General features: G+C 37.8%; 2 protein-coding genes across 5 annotated transcripts in view; one reads left to right on the plus strand and one right to left on the minus strand.

Moving 5' to 3' along the window:
- The window catches only part of LOC126278301 (DNA replication complex GINS protein PSF1-like), a 44,579-nt gene extending 41,301 nt beyond the window's left edge, over positions 1–3,278 (minus strand). Inside the window, exons 1-4 of the mRNA XM_049978314.1 lie at positions 3,118–3,278; positions 2,970–3,034; positions 2,796–2,891; positions 2,623–2,713 (exon numbers count right to left, since the gene is read on the minus strand). Of these exons, the coding sequence (XP_049834271.1) occupies positions 2,623–2,713; positions 2,796–2,891; positions 2,970–3,034; positions 3,118–3,189 (324 nt within the window). The 5' untranslated portion in view covers positions 3,190–3,278. The remainder of the gene's footprint in view (positions 1–2,622; positions 2,714–2,795; positions 2,892–2,969; positions 3,035–3,117) is intronic.
- Positions 3,279–3,384: 106 nt separating this feature from the next.
- Positions 3,385–17,554, plus strand: part of LOC126278299 (tetratricopeptide repeat protein 8) — a 60,322-nt gene continuing 46,152 nt past the window's right edge. For all 4 annotated transcript variants that reach the window (XM_049978311.1, XM_049978310.1, XM_049978313.1 and 1 more), the window contains exons 1-4: positions 3,385–3,522; positions 3,693–3,874; positions 3,958–4,252; positions 12,509–12,783. In XM_049978311.1, coding sequence (XP_049834268.1) covers positions 3,412–3,522; positions 3,693–3,874; positions 3,958–4,252; positions 12,509–12,783 — 863 coding nt within the window. In that variant the 5' untranslated portion in view covers positions 3,385–3,411. The remainder of the gene's footprint in view (positions 3,523–3,692; positions 3,875–3,957; positions 4,253–12,508; positions 12,784–17,554) is intronic.

A 17,554-nucleotide genomic window follows, 5' to 3' on the forward strand; every position in this document is an offset into this window, starting at 1 on the left:
AGTGGGACTAAATAATGTAAGAGCTGCTTTCTCTGGTATGCTTTTACTAATGATTTCCTTTCTTCTTCTCATCCACTCTCCTCCCCCCTCCCTCCCCACTCCACACACCAGCATTTACTTCCATGTTAATTTTATAACCTCATACTTACACAAGTATTTTGGCCTGTTATTATTGTTGTTGTACAGTCGAGAGAGAGAGAGAGAGAGAGAGAGAGAGAGAGAGAGAGAGAGAGAGAGGGGGGGGGGGGGGGTAGATGTGTACCAAATAGGATTAGGGGTATTGAATATATACAAATAAGGGTAGTGCACTAATGGTCACATGTTTGTTGGAACTGTGGGAGAGTGTCAGGGATGTTGAAAGACCTGAACTGGCAAACAGACAGAAACGATTCTGATGAAGCTACTTACAATGTTTAAGAACCAAATTTAAATTATGGCTCTATGAATATACTACAACTCCCTACATATTGCTGTCATAGACAGAATGAGGATAAGATTAGATAAAACTACACCACACACAGACACTTAAACAATTCCTTTCTGCAACCTATATGTGAATGGAATGGGAAGGAGGCCTATAACTGGTACAATGGGACCTAACCCCTGCCATACACTACACAATGGTTCACAGAGTACAGATGTACTTTTTGACGCATTCTCAGTAAGTAAAGTGCAGGTTTTTCCACCTTGCCATAATGTGAACCACCATGAGAAACGGGGAATGAACACAAATGCTACATAATTCCACTTGGTCTGGGACTACTTTCAAAACCATTAGAAATCTGAAATGAGTTTATCATAATGAACAACAGTGTAGTGCTGCTTCTTAAGAAGCGAGGCAAGAATGTCTTCATTGTGCAAAAATTTGCTGTGAGAAAAATATGTAGTGCTCACCCATGATCATCTTATAGACATTTGCTTATGGAGTTGGGAACTCTGACTACTGCTTCGCAGTATATTTATTCCCACCACAGTTCAAGAAGAACAATGAGGTACATAATTACAATACTGAAAGGAAAAATGACATTCATTACTCCACATAAAGTTGTCTTCAGCACAACACTGCACCAAAAAATTCTGACATTTACCCAGGGATATAAAATGTCTGACAGATAGCAAAGTAAACTTTGATAACAAACTGAGGAAGTTTCTCCTTGACAACTTCTCCTATTTTGTCAAAGAATTTCTACTATTGTAATGTGGAAAAGTTCGTTTGTAGGTTTTATTTATTTATTTGTTTTGATCCTCTGAATCATACATTGTACAGAAATGCACATCATGATACAGGACAGGTCATTTGACACATATTAGGCATTTATAAGAAGAGGTGCATGTCTATGAATCTATAAAATGATTACATATTTTTATCACATGTGTAATATACTCAGGCCTTATATTTATCCTGTACCAGAATTTAGCATTTATACCAATAAAACTTACATTCAGTTATGTTACGTAAGGTCAATAGTTTGGGATCCATTATCTGATATTTTCGTTGAGCAGTTCATTATAGCATTTCATTAAAGCATGCTATTTTCGAGGAATTCCTGTATGCTGCAGAGGCAGTGTTTAATTAGGAGTGACTGTAGTTTTACTTTGTAAAATCCTTCACTTGTGTAATGTCCTTCACTGCTATTGGGAGATGATTGTAGTTTTATTCCCATATATTTGAGGAACTACTCATACAGAGTTCTTTGACCTTGTATCATGTTGGTGCCAGTTTGATTTATATCTAAGTTGGTAATATTTTTCTTGGTAAAACATAGTAGGTCCAATATATACTGACATGGGAGGGGTAATATGTTCAGATTCTGGAACAGTGGTTAACAAGATTCTTTCTAATCTTGAAACATACTTATCTCACTTTGGTGCAGGTAATATCAATATGACTTCTCCATGTAACAGTAATGGTAACACCCAAAAATTAGGTTTCCTTTACATAGTTGATTTTATCATCACTCAGTGATATATTTGGTACTGGTGGGTTTTATTTTGGACTGTTTGGAAAGTAATACTAGCTGTCTTTTTTATATTTAGGAATAGTATGTTTGAATTAAGCCATGAGTTTAGTTGTGGTGTGCTCCTGTTTATTGTGTCTTTAAGATGTTCATTTGAGCCGGATATCATAATTGTGGTATCATCAGCAAAGAGGAAGGTTCTGTCATTGTGTAAATTTAAGGGGAGGTCATGATTTTTTTCCTTTTTGTACAAAGAAATAGAAATGTGCAGAATGCATGTACAAATTGATTTGCGATGTGAATGTATAATCATACATTTCATATCATTACAATTTTTTTTGCAAAATGATCCACACAGCTTGTTACTAACTTACAGACATAAGCGATCATCCCCACTCCCCAACCATAGCTTAGAGTCGAGAGTATAAACAAGTATACGAAAGATTCCCCTCTTCATTCATCAGCAATCACCGAATAATGGCAGCAAGTCTAATTAACTAAAAATATGTCCACAGCCAACAACTCAACCCAGAACGACACATTACGGGAATATGCTCTACTGTCCCATTATAATAACAACATTAAAAAAACACAATGAAAGAGAGAGAAAGTGAGGAGGGGGGGGGGGGGGGGGGATGAAACTAAACACATTAAAATGTCTTACCTCTGCCTCAGATAAATTATATTTGACGTCAGCTGGTAATATACTTCCGAATTCCCATCGCATTTTCCGAATTTTTTGCAAACGGTTGTATCTGGAAAACAATGCCGCAATTGTTAAAAATTTCAAAGAACTGTCCACTTAGATACACACGAAATTACGCAACAGGAACTCACATGTACGCTAGAAGGCACCTTTGATTTCTCTCTAGGGCCGTATGACGCAAGTGTACACCATGAAAATAAGACGCATTTCCCGAGACGGTGGTGTTTCTGAAATTGTGTTTGTTATAAACTTCGTCGCAACTAATTTATCAACGAAAGCTACACTACAGCCTGTAATTTACTTACGCGTCCTTTAAGTTCTGTTCATACAGGGCTTGCATCTCTTCTAAAACCTGTCTAACCAAATCATCCTGGAAATTAAAATGTCAAAAGTGTGAGCAAGAATTTAGAAAAGTTATTCCAAGCTATATACATCGGATCAGTGCTTAATTACATTGAATGCTGGAAGGTTATCCGCTGCTCTCTGGAGGTCCTTAATTAAGCGGAAGGCTTTTTCGCAAAACATAACTACAGAAAACTAACAATGTTTGTTTACTTAAATTCGTTCACATGCTACCCGCATTTCGCGCGTTATTACGCATAACGCAAGTCTACTGTTCAAAGTTAGCAGCTATTGTGGGTGTAACATCGTTGTTGATATAAGCTTTGCAGGACAGAAACTTTGACATACCGCAAAAGTGGAACAGAAGAGTTGCTCAGAGCGGCGGTTTGTTTAAAAAGACAGTTTATGTGCATGATGGACCCGTTGTACATGGCTTTAAGCTCGTATCGCAGGCGAAAATATGACCAGTGTGCATCACTTTGCACAGAATTACTGGAGAAAAATCCATACGATCAGGTATAATACTACACGAGTTACAGCATGAATTATTTAACTATTTAGTAAATACCCATATAAATTTATGAATAACAGTACTTGAGCTCTTTCTAATATAGTATTTGCCCGAGAGTATACATTTTTTACTCCATTGTGTACGTAAAGAACGATTTCTATTACGCTGTTTTTAGGCCATATGGACACTTAAAATGAAAGCCTTGACAGAACAAGTGTATGTGGATGATATAGAAGCTGAAGAGGAGGGCATGGCGGATGCTATACTGGACGATGATATCATAGCCCAGGTTCCTCGCCCTGGAACTTCGCTCCGCACATCATCTCAAGTTCAGCGTGGTGTCAGCCAGGGTCAGAGGTATGTTCAGACCAGTGATAACAGACTAAGCATATGATAGAAGAAGAACTAGCATGTATAGTATTTATTTGAATTTTTCACAGGCCACTGACACAAACTGGTCGTCCACTGAGTGGAGTTGTTCGACCAGGTACTCAGACAAGTCGGCCAGAAACTATTGAACAGGCTCTGAAAACTCCACGCACTGCACGGACAGCTAGACCAGTGACATCCCGCTCTGCACGAAGTGTGCGTTTGGGAACAGCATCCATGTTGACAGAACCAGGTGGACCCTTCATACAAATTTCGAGACTAAATCTTGGAAAATACGCTGCTAATCCTTCCATCGCTAAACCTCTTTTTGAATACCTGTTTTACCACGAGAATGATGTGAGACATGTAAGAAATTTACTGTTGACGTCTTATGCACAGAGTGGTAGTTAGCCTCATGCACTTGGAAGTTTGGAGGAGGATGCTGTTGCCAACAATGAAGCACCACTGTACGTCTATTTCTTTGCACTTGTTTCTCTTTGGATATGTTATGTTCTCAGATGGAAATACATATTATTGTTTTGTTGATTTCCTGCTTGTTTAAACTTTATTGTTAGAATTAGTTGTTATGATAATAAGAAACTAATGATTCCTTAGCAAAGATAAAGGTTACTCACTACTTTTTTTCATTATCAAATATTCGTCTATCACAATACATTTAATTGTAGTTTAGGCCTATATTATTCATTACTGAAAAGAGTGTTTTTATCAACATGATGAAATATAAACACAAAAGGCACACACAGAATTAAATGATGAACTGTGCTATTACAATGCAACTGAGTAGAGATCATTCTGGTATTTACATGTCCCCTTAGGGAGGAATAGGGTTCAAACTTAAGAGTGATTGTAGTAATGTTGCCAAAGCTAGGCCATGGCCAATTTCTTCCCCTGTGCTATTACAGTGCAGCGGAGTAGAGACCATTCTGGCATTTACGGATCAAACAAGATTTACAGTTTTAGCTCACTGAACTTGCCTTAGGGAGGAATGGGTTTCGGACTTCTGTGTGGTTGTTGTAATATTGCCAAAGTTAGGCCATGGTCAGTTTCCTTCGCCATTGTTGTCCAACTGAACTAGTGTTTCTACATCTGCATTCATACTCTATAAATCATATGGCACAAGGCCCTTCCTGTTGTACCACTTTCACCCCCATGTCATTAATGTGGGATTTCATGAATGCTTCTGTGGATGGTGCAATTAGCTTAATTTTGTCTTCATAGTCCCATTGGGAGTGATACCTATGTGTCCAGAGTATATTAATAGATTCTTTACTTAATACTGGTTCGTGATACTTTGTAAGTAGCCTTTCATTGGATGGCTGACACATGTCATTGAGTGACAGTTGATTCAGATTTTAGAGCATTTCCATTATGCTTTTCAGTGAGTCAACTCTGGACCATCTGTGCTGTCCATCTGTGTATGCAATCCCCTGTTAGTCATATTAGGTATGAGCATTATTCTAAGGTGGGACGTGTAAATGTTTTATAAGCAGTCTTCTGTGTAGACTGACTGCATTTTCCTAGTATTCTGTCAATGAACCCAAGTCTGCAACCTGCAGTTGACCTATGCTACAAGGGCTATCCACAAAAGTACATTACGTTTTGGGATTAAAAAAAAAGTATTGGAATTTTTTTATTATATACAGATGAAAGCCACACTTAAATACTACTTTTCTACATAGTTGCCATTTAAATTAAGGCACTTATCGTAGTAATGGACGAGCTTGGAAATTCCTTTGTCGTAAAATTCAGCCGCCTGTGCCTTCAACCACATGGTTACCTCTTCTTTTGGGACAGAAAAAGTGCGATTTTTGTGGATTACCTGGAAAGAGGCACTACAATACTCTCTCAAAGGTGTTGCCAAACTCTGCACAACCTCAGAAGAGCAATACAAAACAAGCGCAGGTGAAAGTTGGGCTCAAAGACCTTGCTGATTCATGACAACGCCTGGGCCCACACGGCAAATGCCACTCTCGAATGTTTCAAGTGGGAGTTGTTTCCTCATCCGCTGTACAGTCCCGACCTGGCACTGAGTGACTTCCACTTATTCCCAACAATGAAGAAGTGGTTGGCTATGCAGCATTTTGATGACGACGCACAGCTTCATAAAGAGGTAACCACGTGGTTGAAGGTGCAGGCGGCCAAATTTTACGACAAAGGAATTTCCAAGCTCATCCATCGCTACGATAAGTGCCTTAATTTAAATGGCAACTATGTAGAAAAGTAGTATTTAAGTGTGGCTTTCACTGTATGTAATAAAAAGAATTTCCAATCCTTTATTTATTTTTAATTCCAAAACGTAATGTATTTTGTGGATAGCCCTCATATATCCAATTAATATTCCTACAAACTGTCACATCTAGGTAATTTTGACTGACTTGATTTCACTTGTGACTAGGTGATATTGACATCATATATTACTTTTTTGTGTTTTATAAATTGTACAACTTTACATTTCTATACATTTAAAGCAAGTTGCTAGTCTTTGCACCACTTTCACATCTTATGAAGATCTGCCTGAATATTGGTACATCTTATTTCAGTTTTTATGTGACTATAGATAACTGCCTCATCTGCGAAAAGTCTGTCGTCCACAAGTGCCATTTTGCAGCATGAATAGCAAGGGTCCCAACACACTTCCATGTTGTACACCTGAAGTTACTTCTACATTTGTTGATGATTCTCCATTCAAATATGTTGCATCCTCGCTACTAAGAAATGTTAATTCCAATCACAGATTTTGTTAATACCCCATAAAATTGTGTAATTGCTGATAATTTTGATGTGTAACTGAGTCAAATGCTTTTTAGAAGTCAGGAAATACTTAATCCCCCAATTGTCTTGATCTGTGGCTTTCAGGATGCCGCATGAAATGCGAGAGTTATGCATGACATGTTTTTGGAATCCATGCTGGGTGATGTGAAGAAGGTAACTGGAGGTGCCTCCTTATCATTCAGCTCAGCATATGTGCTAAGATTCTAAAACAGATGGATATCGAAGACTTTGGATAGTATTCCCAGGTAGTATGACAATACTCCTTATTAGCACAACACACAGAATTTGTTGTTGTTATTGTGGTCTTCAGTCCTGAGACTGGTTTGATGCAGCTCTCCATGCTGCCCTATTCTGTGCAAGCTTCTTCATCTCCCAGTACTTACTGCAACCCACATCCTTCTGAATCTGCGAAGTATATTCATTTCTTGGTCTCCCTCTATGATTTTTACCCTCCACGCTGCCCTCCAATACTAAATTGGTGATCCCTTGATGCCTCAGAACATGTCGTACCAACCGATCCCTTCTTCTGGTCAAGTTGTGCCACAAGCTCCTCTTCTCCCTAATTCTATTCAATACCTCCTCATTAGTTATGTGATCTACCCATCTAATCTTCAGCATTCTTCTGTAGCACCACATTTTGAAATCTTCTATTCTCTTCTTGTCCAAACTATTTATCGTCCATGGTTCACTTCCATACATGGCTACACTCCATACAAATACTGTCAGAAACGACTTCCTGACACTCAAATCTATACTCGATGTTAACAAATTTCTCTTCTTCAGAAACGCTTTCCTTGCCATTGCCAATCTACATTTTATATCCTCTCTGCTTCGGCCATCATCAGTTATTTTGCTCCCCAAATAGCAAAACTCCTTTACTACTTTAAGTGTCTCATTTCCTAATCTAATTCCCTCAGCATCACCCGACTTAATCGGACTACATTCCATTATCCTCGTTTTGCTTTTGTTGATGTTAATCTCATATCCTCCTTTCAAGACCTTTGCTGTCTCTGACAGAATTACAATGTCATCGGCGAACCTCAAAGTTTTGATTTCTTCTCCATGGATTTTAATACCTACTCCAAATTTTTCTTTTGTTTCCTTTACTGCTTGCTCAATATACAGATTGAATAACATCGGGGAGAGGCTCTAACCCTGTTTCACTCCCTTCCCAACCACTACTTCCCATTCATGTCCCTCGACTCTTATAACTGCCATCTGGTTTCTGTACAAGTTGTAAATGGCCTTTTGCTCCCTGTATTTTACCCCTGCCACCTTCAGAATTTGAAAGAGAGTATTCCAGTCAACATTGTCAAAAGCTTTCTCTAAGTCTACAAATGCTAGAAACGTAGGTTTGCCTTTCCTTATTCTTTCTTCTAAGATAAGTCGTAAGGTCAGTATTGCCTCACGCATTCCAGTATTTCTACGGAATCCAAACTGATCTTCCCCGAGGTCGGACTCTACTAGTTTTTCCATTCATCTGTAAACAATTCATGTTAGTATTTTGCAGCTGTGGCTTATTAAACTGATTGTTCGGTAATTTTCACATCTGTCAACACCTGCTTTCTTTGGGATTGGAATTATTATATTCTTATTGAAGTCTGTTTCATACATCTGGCTCACCAGATGGTAGAGTTTTGTCAGGACTGGCTCTCCCAAGGCCGTCAGTAGTTCCAATGGAATGTTGTCTACTCCGGGGGCCTTGTTTCGACTCAGGTCTTTCAGTGTTCTGTCAAACTCTTCACACAGTATCGTATCTCCCATTTCATCTTCATCTACATCCCCTTCCATTTCCATAATATTGTCCTCAAGTACATCGCCCCTGTATAGGCCCTCTATATACTCCTTCCACCTTTCCGCCTTCCCTTCTTTGCTTAGAACTGGGTTTCCATCTGAGCTCCTGATATTCATACAAGTGGTTCTCTTCTCTCCAAAGGTCTCTTTAATTTTCCTGTAGGCAGTATCTATCTTACCGCTCGTGAGATAAGCCTCTACATCCTTACATTTGTCCTCTAGCCATCCCTGCTTAGCCATTTTGCACTTCCTGTCGATCTCATTTTTGAGACGTTTGTATTTCTTTTTGTCTGCTTCATTTATTTCTGCATTTTTATATTTTCTCCTTTCATCAATTAAATTCAATATTTCTTCTGTTACCCAAGGATTTCTACTAGCCCTCGTCTTTTTACCTACTTGATCCTCTGCGGCCTTCACTACTTCATCCCTCAAAGCTACCCATTCTTCTTCTATTATATTTCTTTCCCCCATTCCTGTCAATTGTTCCCTTATGCTCTCCCTGAAACTCTGTGCAACCTCTGGTTCTTCAATCTTCTTTGGTATGCCATTAATGCAAGGATGCTGATGACCTTGCTGTTTAGCGCCCTCTGCCATAAATTGTCATCTTCATCATCATCAAGGCTTTACCACACTTTCTAAACAAGGCATGAAGGTAAGTCAATATATGAAACAGAACACTCTTAATTCTAAAGTGGTCATATTGATAAAAACCTGATTAGAGTAGATTTGGTATGCATTCAATAGACCCAACAATGAATGGTTTTCATGGGTGTGGAACTAGTCAAGAAGTGTAACATAATAAACATAAAATTTGAATATAATACTTGCTACCCTAATATTTACAGAATTAGAATGAAACATAGTTATGCACTTTAAATAAATTTGTCATACACAGAATACCTAATCTTGACTGCTGTGACCAAGTCCTCTGAAAACTGTAATCTGACAGACATTTTTACTTAAGCTTGTCTAACAGTCCCTGTTAGGATACTCATTTATAGAGTAGAAAGAGTTAGTTGCCTATCAAAAAATCTTTCAAACTCTGTTTAGACTGTGCTTTATCAGAAACTAAGTTTTTAATGGTTGCTGGCAATTTATTGATAATGTGTATTCCTGAATATTGGACCCCTTTTTGAACCAAGGTAAGTGATTTTAGTTCTTTATGTGGATCGATACTACGTATTGAGCTATTGGTTGGAAATAAATATGTATTACTTGCAACAAATTTCTTTAAGGAATTAATATACTGAGAAGCGGTGGTTAGAATACAAAGTTTTTGAACAGGTTTGTACATGGTGTTTTTGAATTCACACCACAAATGAATTTTATCTCCCGCTTTTGCACTCTAAAAACTTTTTGCTTGGTTTGATGAGTTGCCCCAGAATATGATCCCATGTGACATAATGGAATGAAAGTATGCAAGTTTTTTTATATATCACATCTAACACCATTCTCACTGCAGATACAGATTTATTTAGGTGGTTCAGCAATTCTGTAGTATTCCCTTCCCAACTAAATTTGTTATTGAGTTGTAATCCCAAAAATTTAACAATGTCAACCTCTTCAATCTGCTTGTCTTCATAAGTTATACATATCCTGGAAGGAAATCTCTTACAGGCTTTGAACTGCATATAATGGGTCTTCTCAGAGTTTAATGACAGTGAATTGGCTTTAAGTTATTTATTGATGACAGTGGAAGTTTAATTAAGATCCAGTTTTAAATCTGTACTCGACATGCTACTTATTGCAAGCTACTTACTGAACTGGAAATTGCAATATACAAATCGTCAACAATGTACCAACTCTACAACTTTTGCATTTCTGATATCATCATATTTTGGAGATGAAAATTTAAAAATGTTGTCTTACTTTTTCTACTTTCATCCACTTATGCCTTATGGCATCATTTTCAGGGGTAACTCATCATTTAGGAAAACAAAATCTGTTGCACAGAAGCCTGTAATAAGAATATTATGTGATGCTTACTCCAGAAGAACTTAAACAGTTGGGTGTACTGACACTTAAATATAATACTGTAAGGAGAAACAATTTTAACTACCAATCACTCAGCCTTAGTGTGGCACAGAAAAGAGTGATGTACTGAGGTGTAAAAATCTTTTATCATCTATCAAGTTAAGGTCAAAAAAATTAATGGATGATAAAATTAACAAACTTTCTGCACTGAAAAGGTTAAATTTACTAAAATTCCCTGGACGATAATGCCATTGTCTTCTGTGTTCTGTTAGACAACAGCCCACTGCATAATAGCCTAGAGAATTTTAATAATTTGAACATAGTTAAGTATAAATTATTATATGCAGGCAAAGAAACAACCTCTAAAGTTATCATGTAAAGGGTCAGCAAGTTGCCACATTTTTCGTTTGGAAAATAAACTATAATTGTAAAACTGACTTGTTCTGTATCATAATGAAAGCTCTCAATTATCATCTATGGAACATACAAACAAGTAACTGACCATTCTGGAACACGTGAAAAAAATCTATCATCTGGCAGATACAATCCGAGTTTATGTATCTCATACCCTTTTACGTATTTTTGCCACACTGGGCTTGCACATCTCTATCCATTTCTCTTTCTTGTAGATGTAGTTTGCTAATGATATTAATGCCTCCTTGATCCCTGTTCTCCACCTCATAATCAAGAAAATATAGGACATTGTGAACCTGCATTTCACCACCTACGTTAAATATACACGCAGAACCCTGCATTCAGCAGCTGCTGGGAAATTTTAGTAGAATCTGACATAGTGAAATTTCATTTGTAGTTTCTAAGCTTTCACTGTTGTCATTCTCAGGATTCAATCCTTGCCATAGAAATTTGCGAAAGTTGAACAAATGACTGCTAAACTTGATCATAAAAACAAAAATGGGGAACAAATACTAATTCATAATGAAAAAGACTACATCCATTTGCAGAGCAGTATAAGATCTGCTTAACACACCTGTGGGCCAACCAGAATGGTATATACTAAAGTAATAATGTAAGGAATCTGACAGAAATAGTCTTTTCAAAGAATGGAAAGTACAAGTGGGAATGTCAACAATAATGGAAAGGAAACATTGCTGCTTACCATAAAGATGACACATTGAGTTGCAGATAAGCACAATGAAAAATTTGTTACACATTCAGCTTTTTGCCAAAGCCTTCATCTGAAAAGAGAAACACACTTGCATTTACAGAAGCAGGCACTCCTCCCATGTACATAAGCACTATCTGTGGCTGCTCAGGTGATACTGGCCTTCAGCCGAAAGCTTAATGTGTAACAGTATTTTTGTCATGGCTGTCTGCAATTCAACGTGCCATCTTTGGTGAGTGGAAACAGTGTTTCATGTCATAGCTAGTTTTCTGTTAATTATTACAAATTGTACTTCGAATCATAAACACTATGATAAAGGAAATTTTAAGGGCACACCATCTCACTCGTCATATATTTAGTGTATCATGAAATAGGTAACAACAGACCACATTAAAGATTTTCAACAAGGTCTTTGTGCTAACTAAGTTGTTGTCATCCTCTGAGTCTCCTATTAGGAGAGAACTCATTACTTTAGTCATCAGCCCCTCAGGTGGAAGCCTTGACAGAAAGTTAACGGAATGCAGTGGTCACATGTGTTCTTTACACTCAGTAGGGGATAAGTGCCATTGAGAAACAAGTCAGTTAATTCTGTAAACATATTTATTAAACACAATTCCTTGTCATTGCAGGCTATCTCATCATATTCCAATCTTCTCGGTGGTCAGCCAAGTGGTGGTGATGTCGTGTCACAATGTTTTGATGAGTTTCGTTCCCATCATCTTCAAGCAAAGCTATACTTGAAAATGATGAGTATGAAACTGAACTGCAGGGTATGGGATTTTACTCACTGGAATGTTGAAGCAAACCCACTGTGGTGCAAGAGAAATTTGTAGCTTGTACAAATTGAGGGTATATACTAATATGTGATGGGATAATACTAAGAGTGTTACCTTCTCTGGAGATGTTACTGTGTTTACTAACTATCATACTTGTTACAGGCTATGGAACTTGCTGTGCAGGCAACTGAGGCCTCTTTGTTCAAAGACTGGTGGTGGAAAGTACAACTTGGGAAATGTTACTTTGTAATGGGCCTGATGCGAGATGCAGAGCAACAGTTTCGTTCAGCTCTGAAGTGTCAACAGACAGTTGAGACATTTTTGAGGTTGGCAAGGGTTTATATTCGTCTGGATCAGCCTCTGACAGCACTCGATGTTTGCAAGACAGGACTAGAGTACTTTCCTAATGAAGTGACACTTACAACAGAAATAGCCAGGTGGGGCACTGACATCGCATTAAATTCTTAATATAAGACACCAAGAGTGTCTTTCCGCCGTCCACCTAACCTTCGTAACCTCTTGGTTCATCCCTATGAAATCCCCAAAGCACCTCCCCTACCCTCTGGCTCCTACCCTTGCAACCGCTCCCGGTGTAAAACCTGTCCTATGCACCCTCCCACCACCACCTACTCCAGTCCTGTAACCCGGAAGGTGTACACGATCAAAGGAAGAGCCACGTGTGAAAGCACCCAGAGATTTACCAACTGACCTGCCTACACTGTGACGCTTTCTATGTGGGAATGACCAGCAACAAACTGTCCATTCGCATGAATGGACACAGGCAGACAGTGTTTGTTGGTAATGAGGATCACCCTGTAGCTAAACATGCCTTGGTGCACAGCCAGCACATCTTGGCACAGTGTTACACCGTCCGAGTTATCTGGATACTTCCCACCAACACCAACCTATCCGAACTCCGGAGATGGGAACTTGCCCTTCAATATATCCTCTCTTCTCGTTATCCACCAGGCCTCAATGTCCGCTAATTTCAAGTTGCCGCCACTCATACCTCACCTGTCATTCAACATCATCTTTGCCTCCACACTTCCGCCTTGACTTACATCTCTGCCCATACTCTTTGCCTTTAAATATGTCTGCTTGTGTCTGTGTATGTATGGATGGATATGCGTGTATGTGTGTGTGCGCGCGAGTATATACCTATCCTTTTTTCCCCCTAAGGTAAGTCATTCCGCTCCCGGGATTGGAATGACTCCTTACCCTCTCCCTTAAAACCCACATCCTTTCATCTTTCCTTTTCCTTCCCTCTTTCCTGACGAAGCAGCCGCTGGTTGCGAAAGCTCAAATTCTGTGTGTGTGTTTGTGTGCTTTATTCATTGTGCCTATCTACCGGCGCTTTCCCGCTTGGTAAGTCTTGGAATCTTTGTTTTTAATATAATATAATTATTAGATGAACATAGAATACTGTAGAACAAGAAAGGAAGCCACATTGGTGCATTGTCCTGACTGGTATATAAATTCTTAGGAAACACCGATCTCCAGGTTACATATAAAGCTTCAGGAATGGAGGATATCTGCAGAAAAGATCAATATACACACTCAGTTTAGTTTCATACTCATCATCTTCAAGTATGGCTTTGCTTGAAGATGATGGGAACGAAACTCATCAAAACATTGTGACATGACATCACCAGTTCTAAAATACGTAGTTCTCTTTATTTGCCTTAGGGTCGTTTAATATACTTGTGTAGGATACATCAAATACATTACACATATAAAAACAAAAACAGTCAATTTTTGGCAAAATAATTTAACTGGATAGATAAAAAATTTACTCACCAAGAGGCGGCAGAACAAACACATAAGATGGTTGTAATGGGCAAGCTTTTGGAGCCAGTGGCTCTTACTTCAGGCAGAAGGAAAAGGACTTACATAAACAAACAGTTACACATTGTTTATGTAATTTTGTTATTCTGAATGTATACAGTGCACAGAAAATTGTGTGTGATGTTCAACCTGTGTGAGACTCTGCACAAACTGACCATAAGAAACCTTAAAGTCAATAGAACAATGCAGAAACTCAAACCAAAAATATTACAAAAAATGGAATAACACGCTGAGAAAAATGAACTTGAAAATGGGAATCATTTTCCACAATGCATTGCATAAGGTGATAGCATAAAAGTTGTTTATAAACAAATCCATAATTTACATGAGCTATCCTAATTAATGTTGAGACAGTTCTCATGTTATAAACTTGACTCCAGAATGAGATGTGTGTTCCTCCATGCAGCAAATAATTGGGGCAATGTGAAACCACTTTCTACATAAAAATAACTTTGTATGATTTTTCTGGGATTAATTTTGGCCAGTGTCTTTCAGCCAAATTCTAAAACTTTCTATGAAATCTTACGTAATTTCTTTTGCTGTTTCACGGGTGCAGCCTGTCAAATACAGCAAACTGTTAAGGTAGTTACCCTTGGTGTAAAACATTTTTCAAGGTCTTGCTTATAAGCTATTCACAGGAGAGGGCTCAGAATGCCTCCGTTAGAGAGAGCACTGTCAACTATCTGAGGCCCAGTAGTATTTACACTGTGCTTAACATAGATTTGTTGTGTCTGGCATCAAAGATTTAATTCCACATATAAGTTTAAGAGGCGATCCAGTTGGAACAACCTTTTTTTTCCAATGCTGTGGTTTTCACGTTATCATAAGCTCTGGCCAGCCATATCACAAAATACCGAAAACAAGAACCTCTTATTCACGAAGGTCTTGAGCTAAGTCTCGATCTCATTCTGTAAAATAATAAAGAGTCTACACCAGAAGGGTTGTTCTATCATCTTTCATGGCTTTGGTAAATCACACCAACAATCTTCCTTGCTTTAAAATGACATGCTTTTGTTTTCTATCTTTGTAGTCAAATTATTGGTTGAGACAGCCATTATGGTTCGCAGTGTTTGTCTTTCCTCTCCAATCCTGTCTGTCAAATTTTCTCCTTGAAAAATTTATCATACAGCAAAAATGAATTTCAGTTTTATGAAAAGGACAGCTGCCTATGCAGCCAGAGACTATGGTCATGTCGTGAGTGAGTGAGTGAGAGAGAGAGAGAGAGAGAGAGAGAGAGAGAGAGAGAGAGAGAGAGAGAGAGATTCCGATGACGGCCTTTTTGGCTGAAAGTCCTTTTGTTGTGCCTAAGTACGACTCAGCATCTCCAGGTTGAGTACCAGCTGTCCTTTTCATAATATTTTTGTTATTCCATCCTGGATTTTCCGTTGTTAAAAATACATTTCAGCAAGATCAAGATACATTGACATGGGTGCAGATGTTGAGGTCATAAATTTTTTAGCTTGGTTCCACATGTTTGTGAACATGGGACTATCCACTTTCTGTTAGTGACAAAAACTGTCTAGTTGTCCGCATTAATTGCACTAAGGCTACCAAGTGTCGTTGTGAAATACCTATGCAGTAAGCAGTCAGTCTTCTTCTGACTGGGAATTAATTACATGTGGTGTTCCTCAAGGTTACATCTTGGGTCCGTTGCTTTTTCTTGTGTGAGTTAATGACCTCTCATCTGTTATATTGCCAGATTCTAAGTTTGTTTTGTTTGCAGATTATACAAACATTGCAATAAGTAGCAAGCCAAGTACATATTTAGAAAAAGCTGCTAATAAAATTTTCAGTGATATTAATAAATGGTTTAAAGATAATTCACTGTCATTAAACTTCAAGAAGATCCACTACAAGCAGTTCAAAACCTGTAAGAGATTTCCTTCCAGCATGTGTATAACATATGAAGACATGCAGAAGTAGTTGACAGTATTAAATTTCTATGATTACAACTTGATTATAAATTCAATGGGGAAGGGCATACTACAGTATTGCTTAAGCACCTAAACAAGTCTGCATTTGCAATGCGAATGATGTCAGATGTAGAAGATATATTTATTAAAAAAAAAAAAAAACGCATACTTTGCTTGCTTTCATTCTATTATCTCATATGGGATCATATTCTGGGGCAACTCATCAAACCAAGCAAAAAGTTTTTAGGGTGCAAAAGCATGTGATAAAAATCATTTGTGGTGTAAATTCAAGAACATCATGTAGAAATCTGTTCAAAAACTTTGTATTCTAACCACTGCTTCTCAGTACATTAATTCCTTAAAGAAATTTGTTGCAAGTAATACACCTCTATTTCCAACCAACAGCTCAATACATAGTATCAGTGCTAGGAATAAGAACATTCTACATAAAGACTTAAAATCACCTACCTTGGTCCAAAAAGGGGCCCAATATTCAGGAACATACATTTTCAGTAAATTGCCAGCAACCATTAAAAACCTGGTTTCAGATAAAGCATGGTTTAAACATAGTTTGAAAGACTTTTTGGTAGGCAACTCCTTCTACTCTAGATCAATATCTTAACAGAGACTGTTAAACCAGCTTAAGTAAAAATGTCTGCTAGATTTTAGTTTTGACAGCACTTGGTCGCAACAGTCGAGATTTATTAAAAGTGCATAACAATGTTTCATTCTGATAGTGTGTTAATTCTGTGAATATTATCTGTTCTAGTTTACCACATTGTATTCACATTTTCGATAATCTCCTGACAAATGATGAGGGTAGTAAGTATTATATTCAAATGTTTTATGTTATACTTTCTGACATGTTTCACACCCAAGAGAATCATCTCATTTTTTGGGTCTATGGAACGAAAACCACATCTAATCTGTGGGGCCACTTGTGGTGAGATACTGCCTTTTCGATTTTCTCAGTATCCCCCTGCACAGATTCATTACAAACTTCTGTGTCTACTCATTCCACTGTTTGCATGCCACTTGCGATTTTCATAAGAAGGATTTCAGTGCAGTTGATGATGAGGCTATTAGAAACTGAGAAGTGTTGTATGAGTTAATGAGAATTAAATGAAACTTTAAGCCAGGTTGAGTAAATACAAAACTTAGCAGATTCATTCTATCCAAGTATATTTTTTTATTTGTTTACTTTATCATTATTGTTCAAAATATCTAGTAATAAAGGCATGCTAGTTCCAGCAATAAAGACTGCTAGTTGTATGTATATTGTAAACTGTTCAGTCATTGAAAGTTTGTAAGAAGTAAAATGAAGTACTTTATTTTTTAAACAGTGTAAAATCCAGGATGGAATAACAGCAATACAGAAAGGACATATTGTTACTCATCCCATAGGGGAGGCATTGAGTTGAAGAGTGGCAAAATGAGAGAAACTGCTCAA

The sequence above is a fragment of the Schistocerca gregaria genome, chromosome 6 (assembly GCF_023897955.1).
Source record: "Schistocerca gregaria isolate iqSchGreg1 chromosome 6, iqSchGreg1.2, whole genome shotgun sequence".
NCBI lineage: Eukaryota > Metazoa > Arthropoda > Insecta > Orthoptera > Acrididae > Schistocerca > Schistocerca gregaria.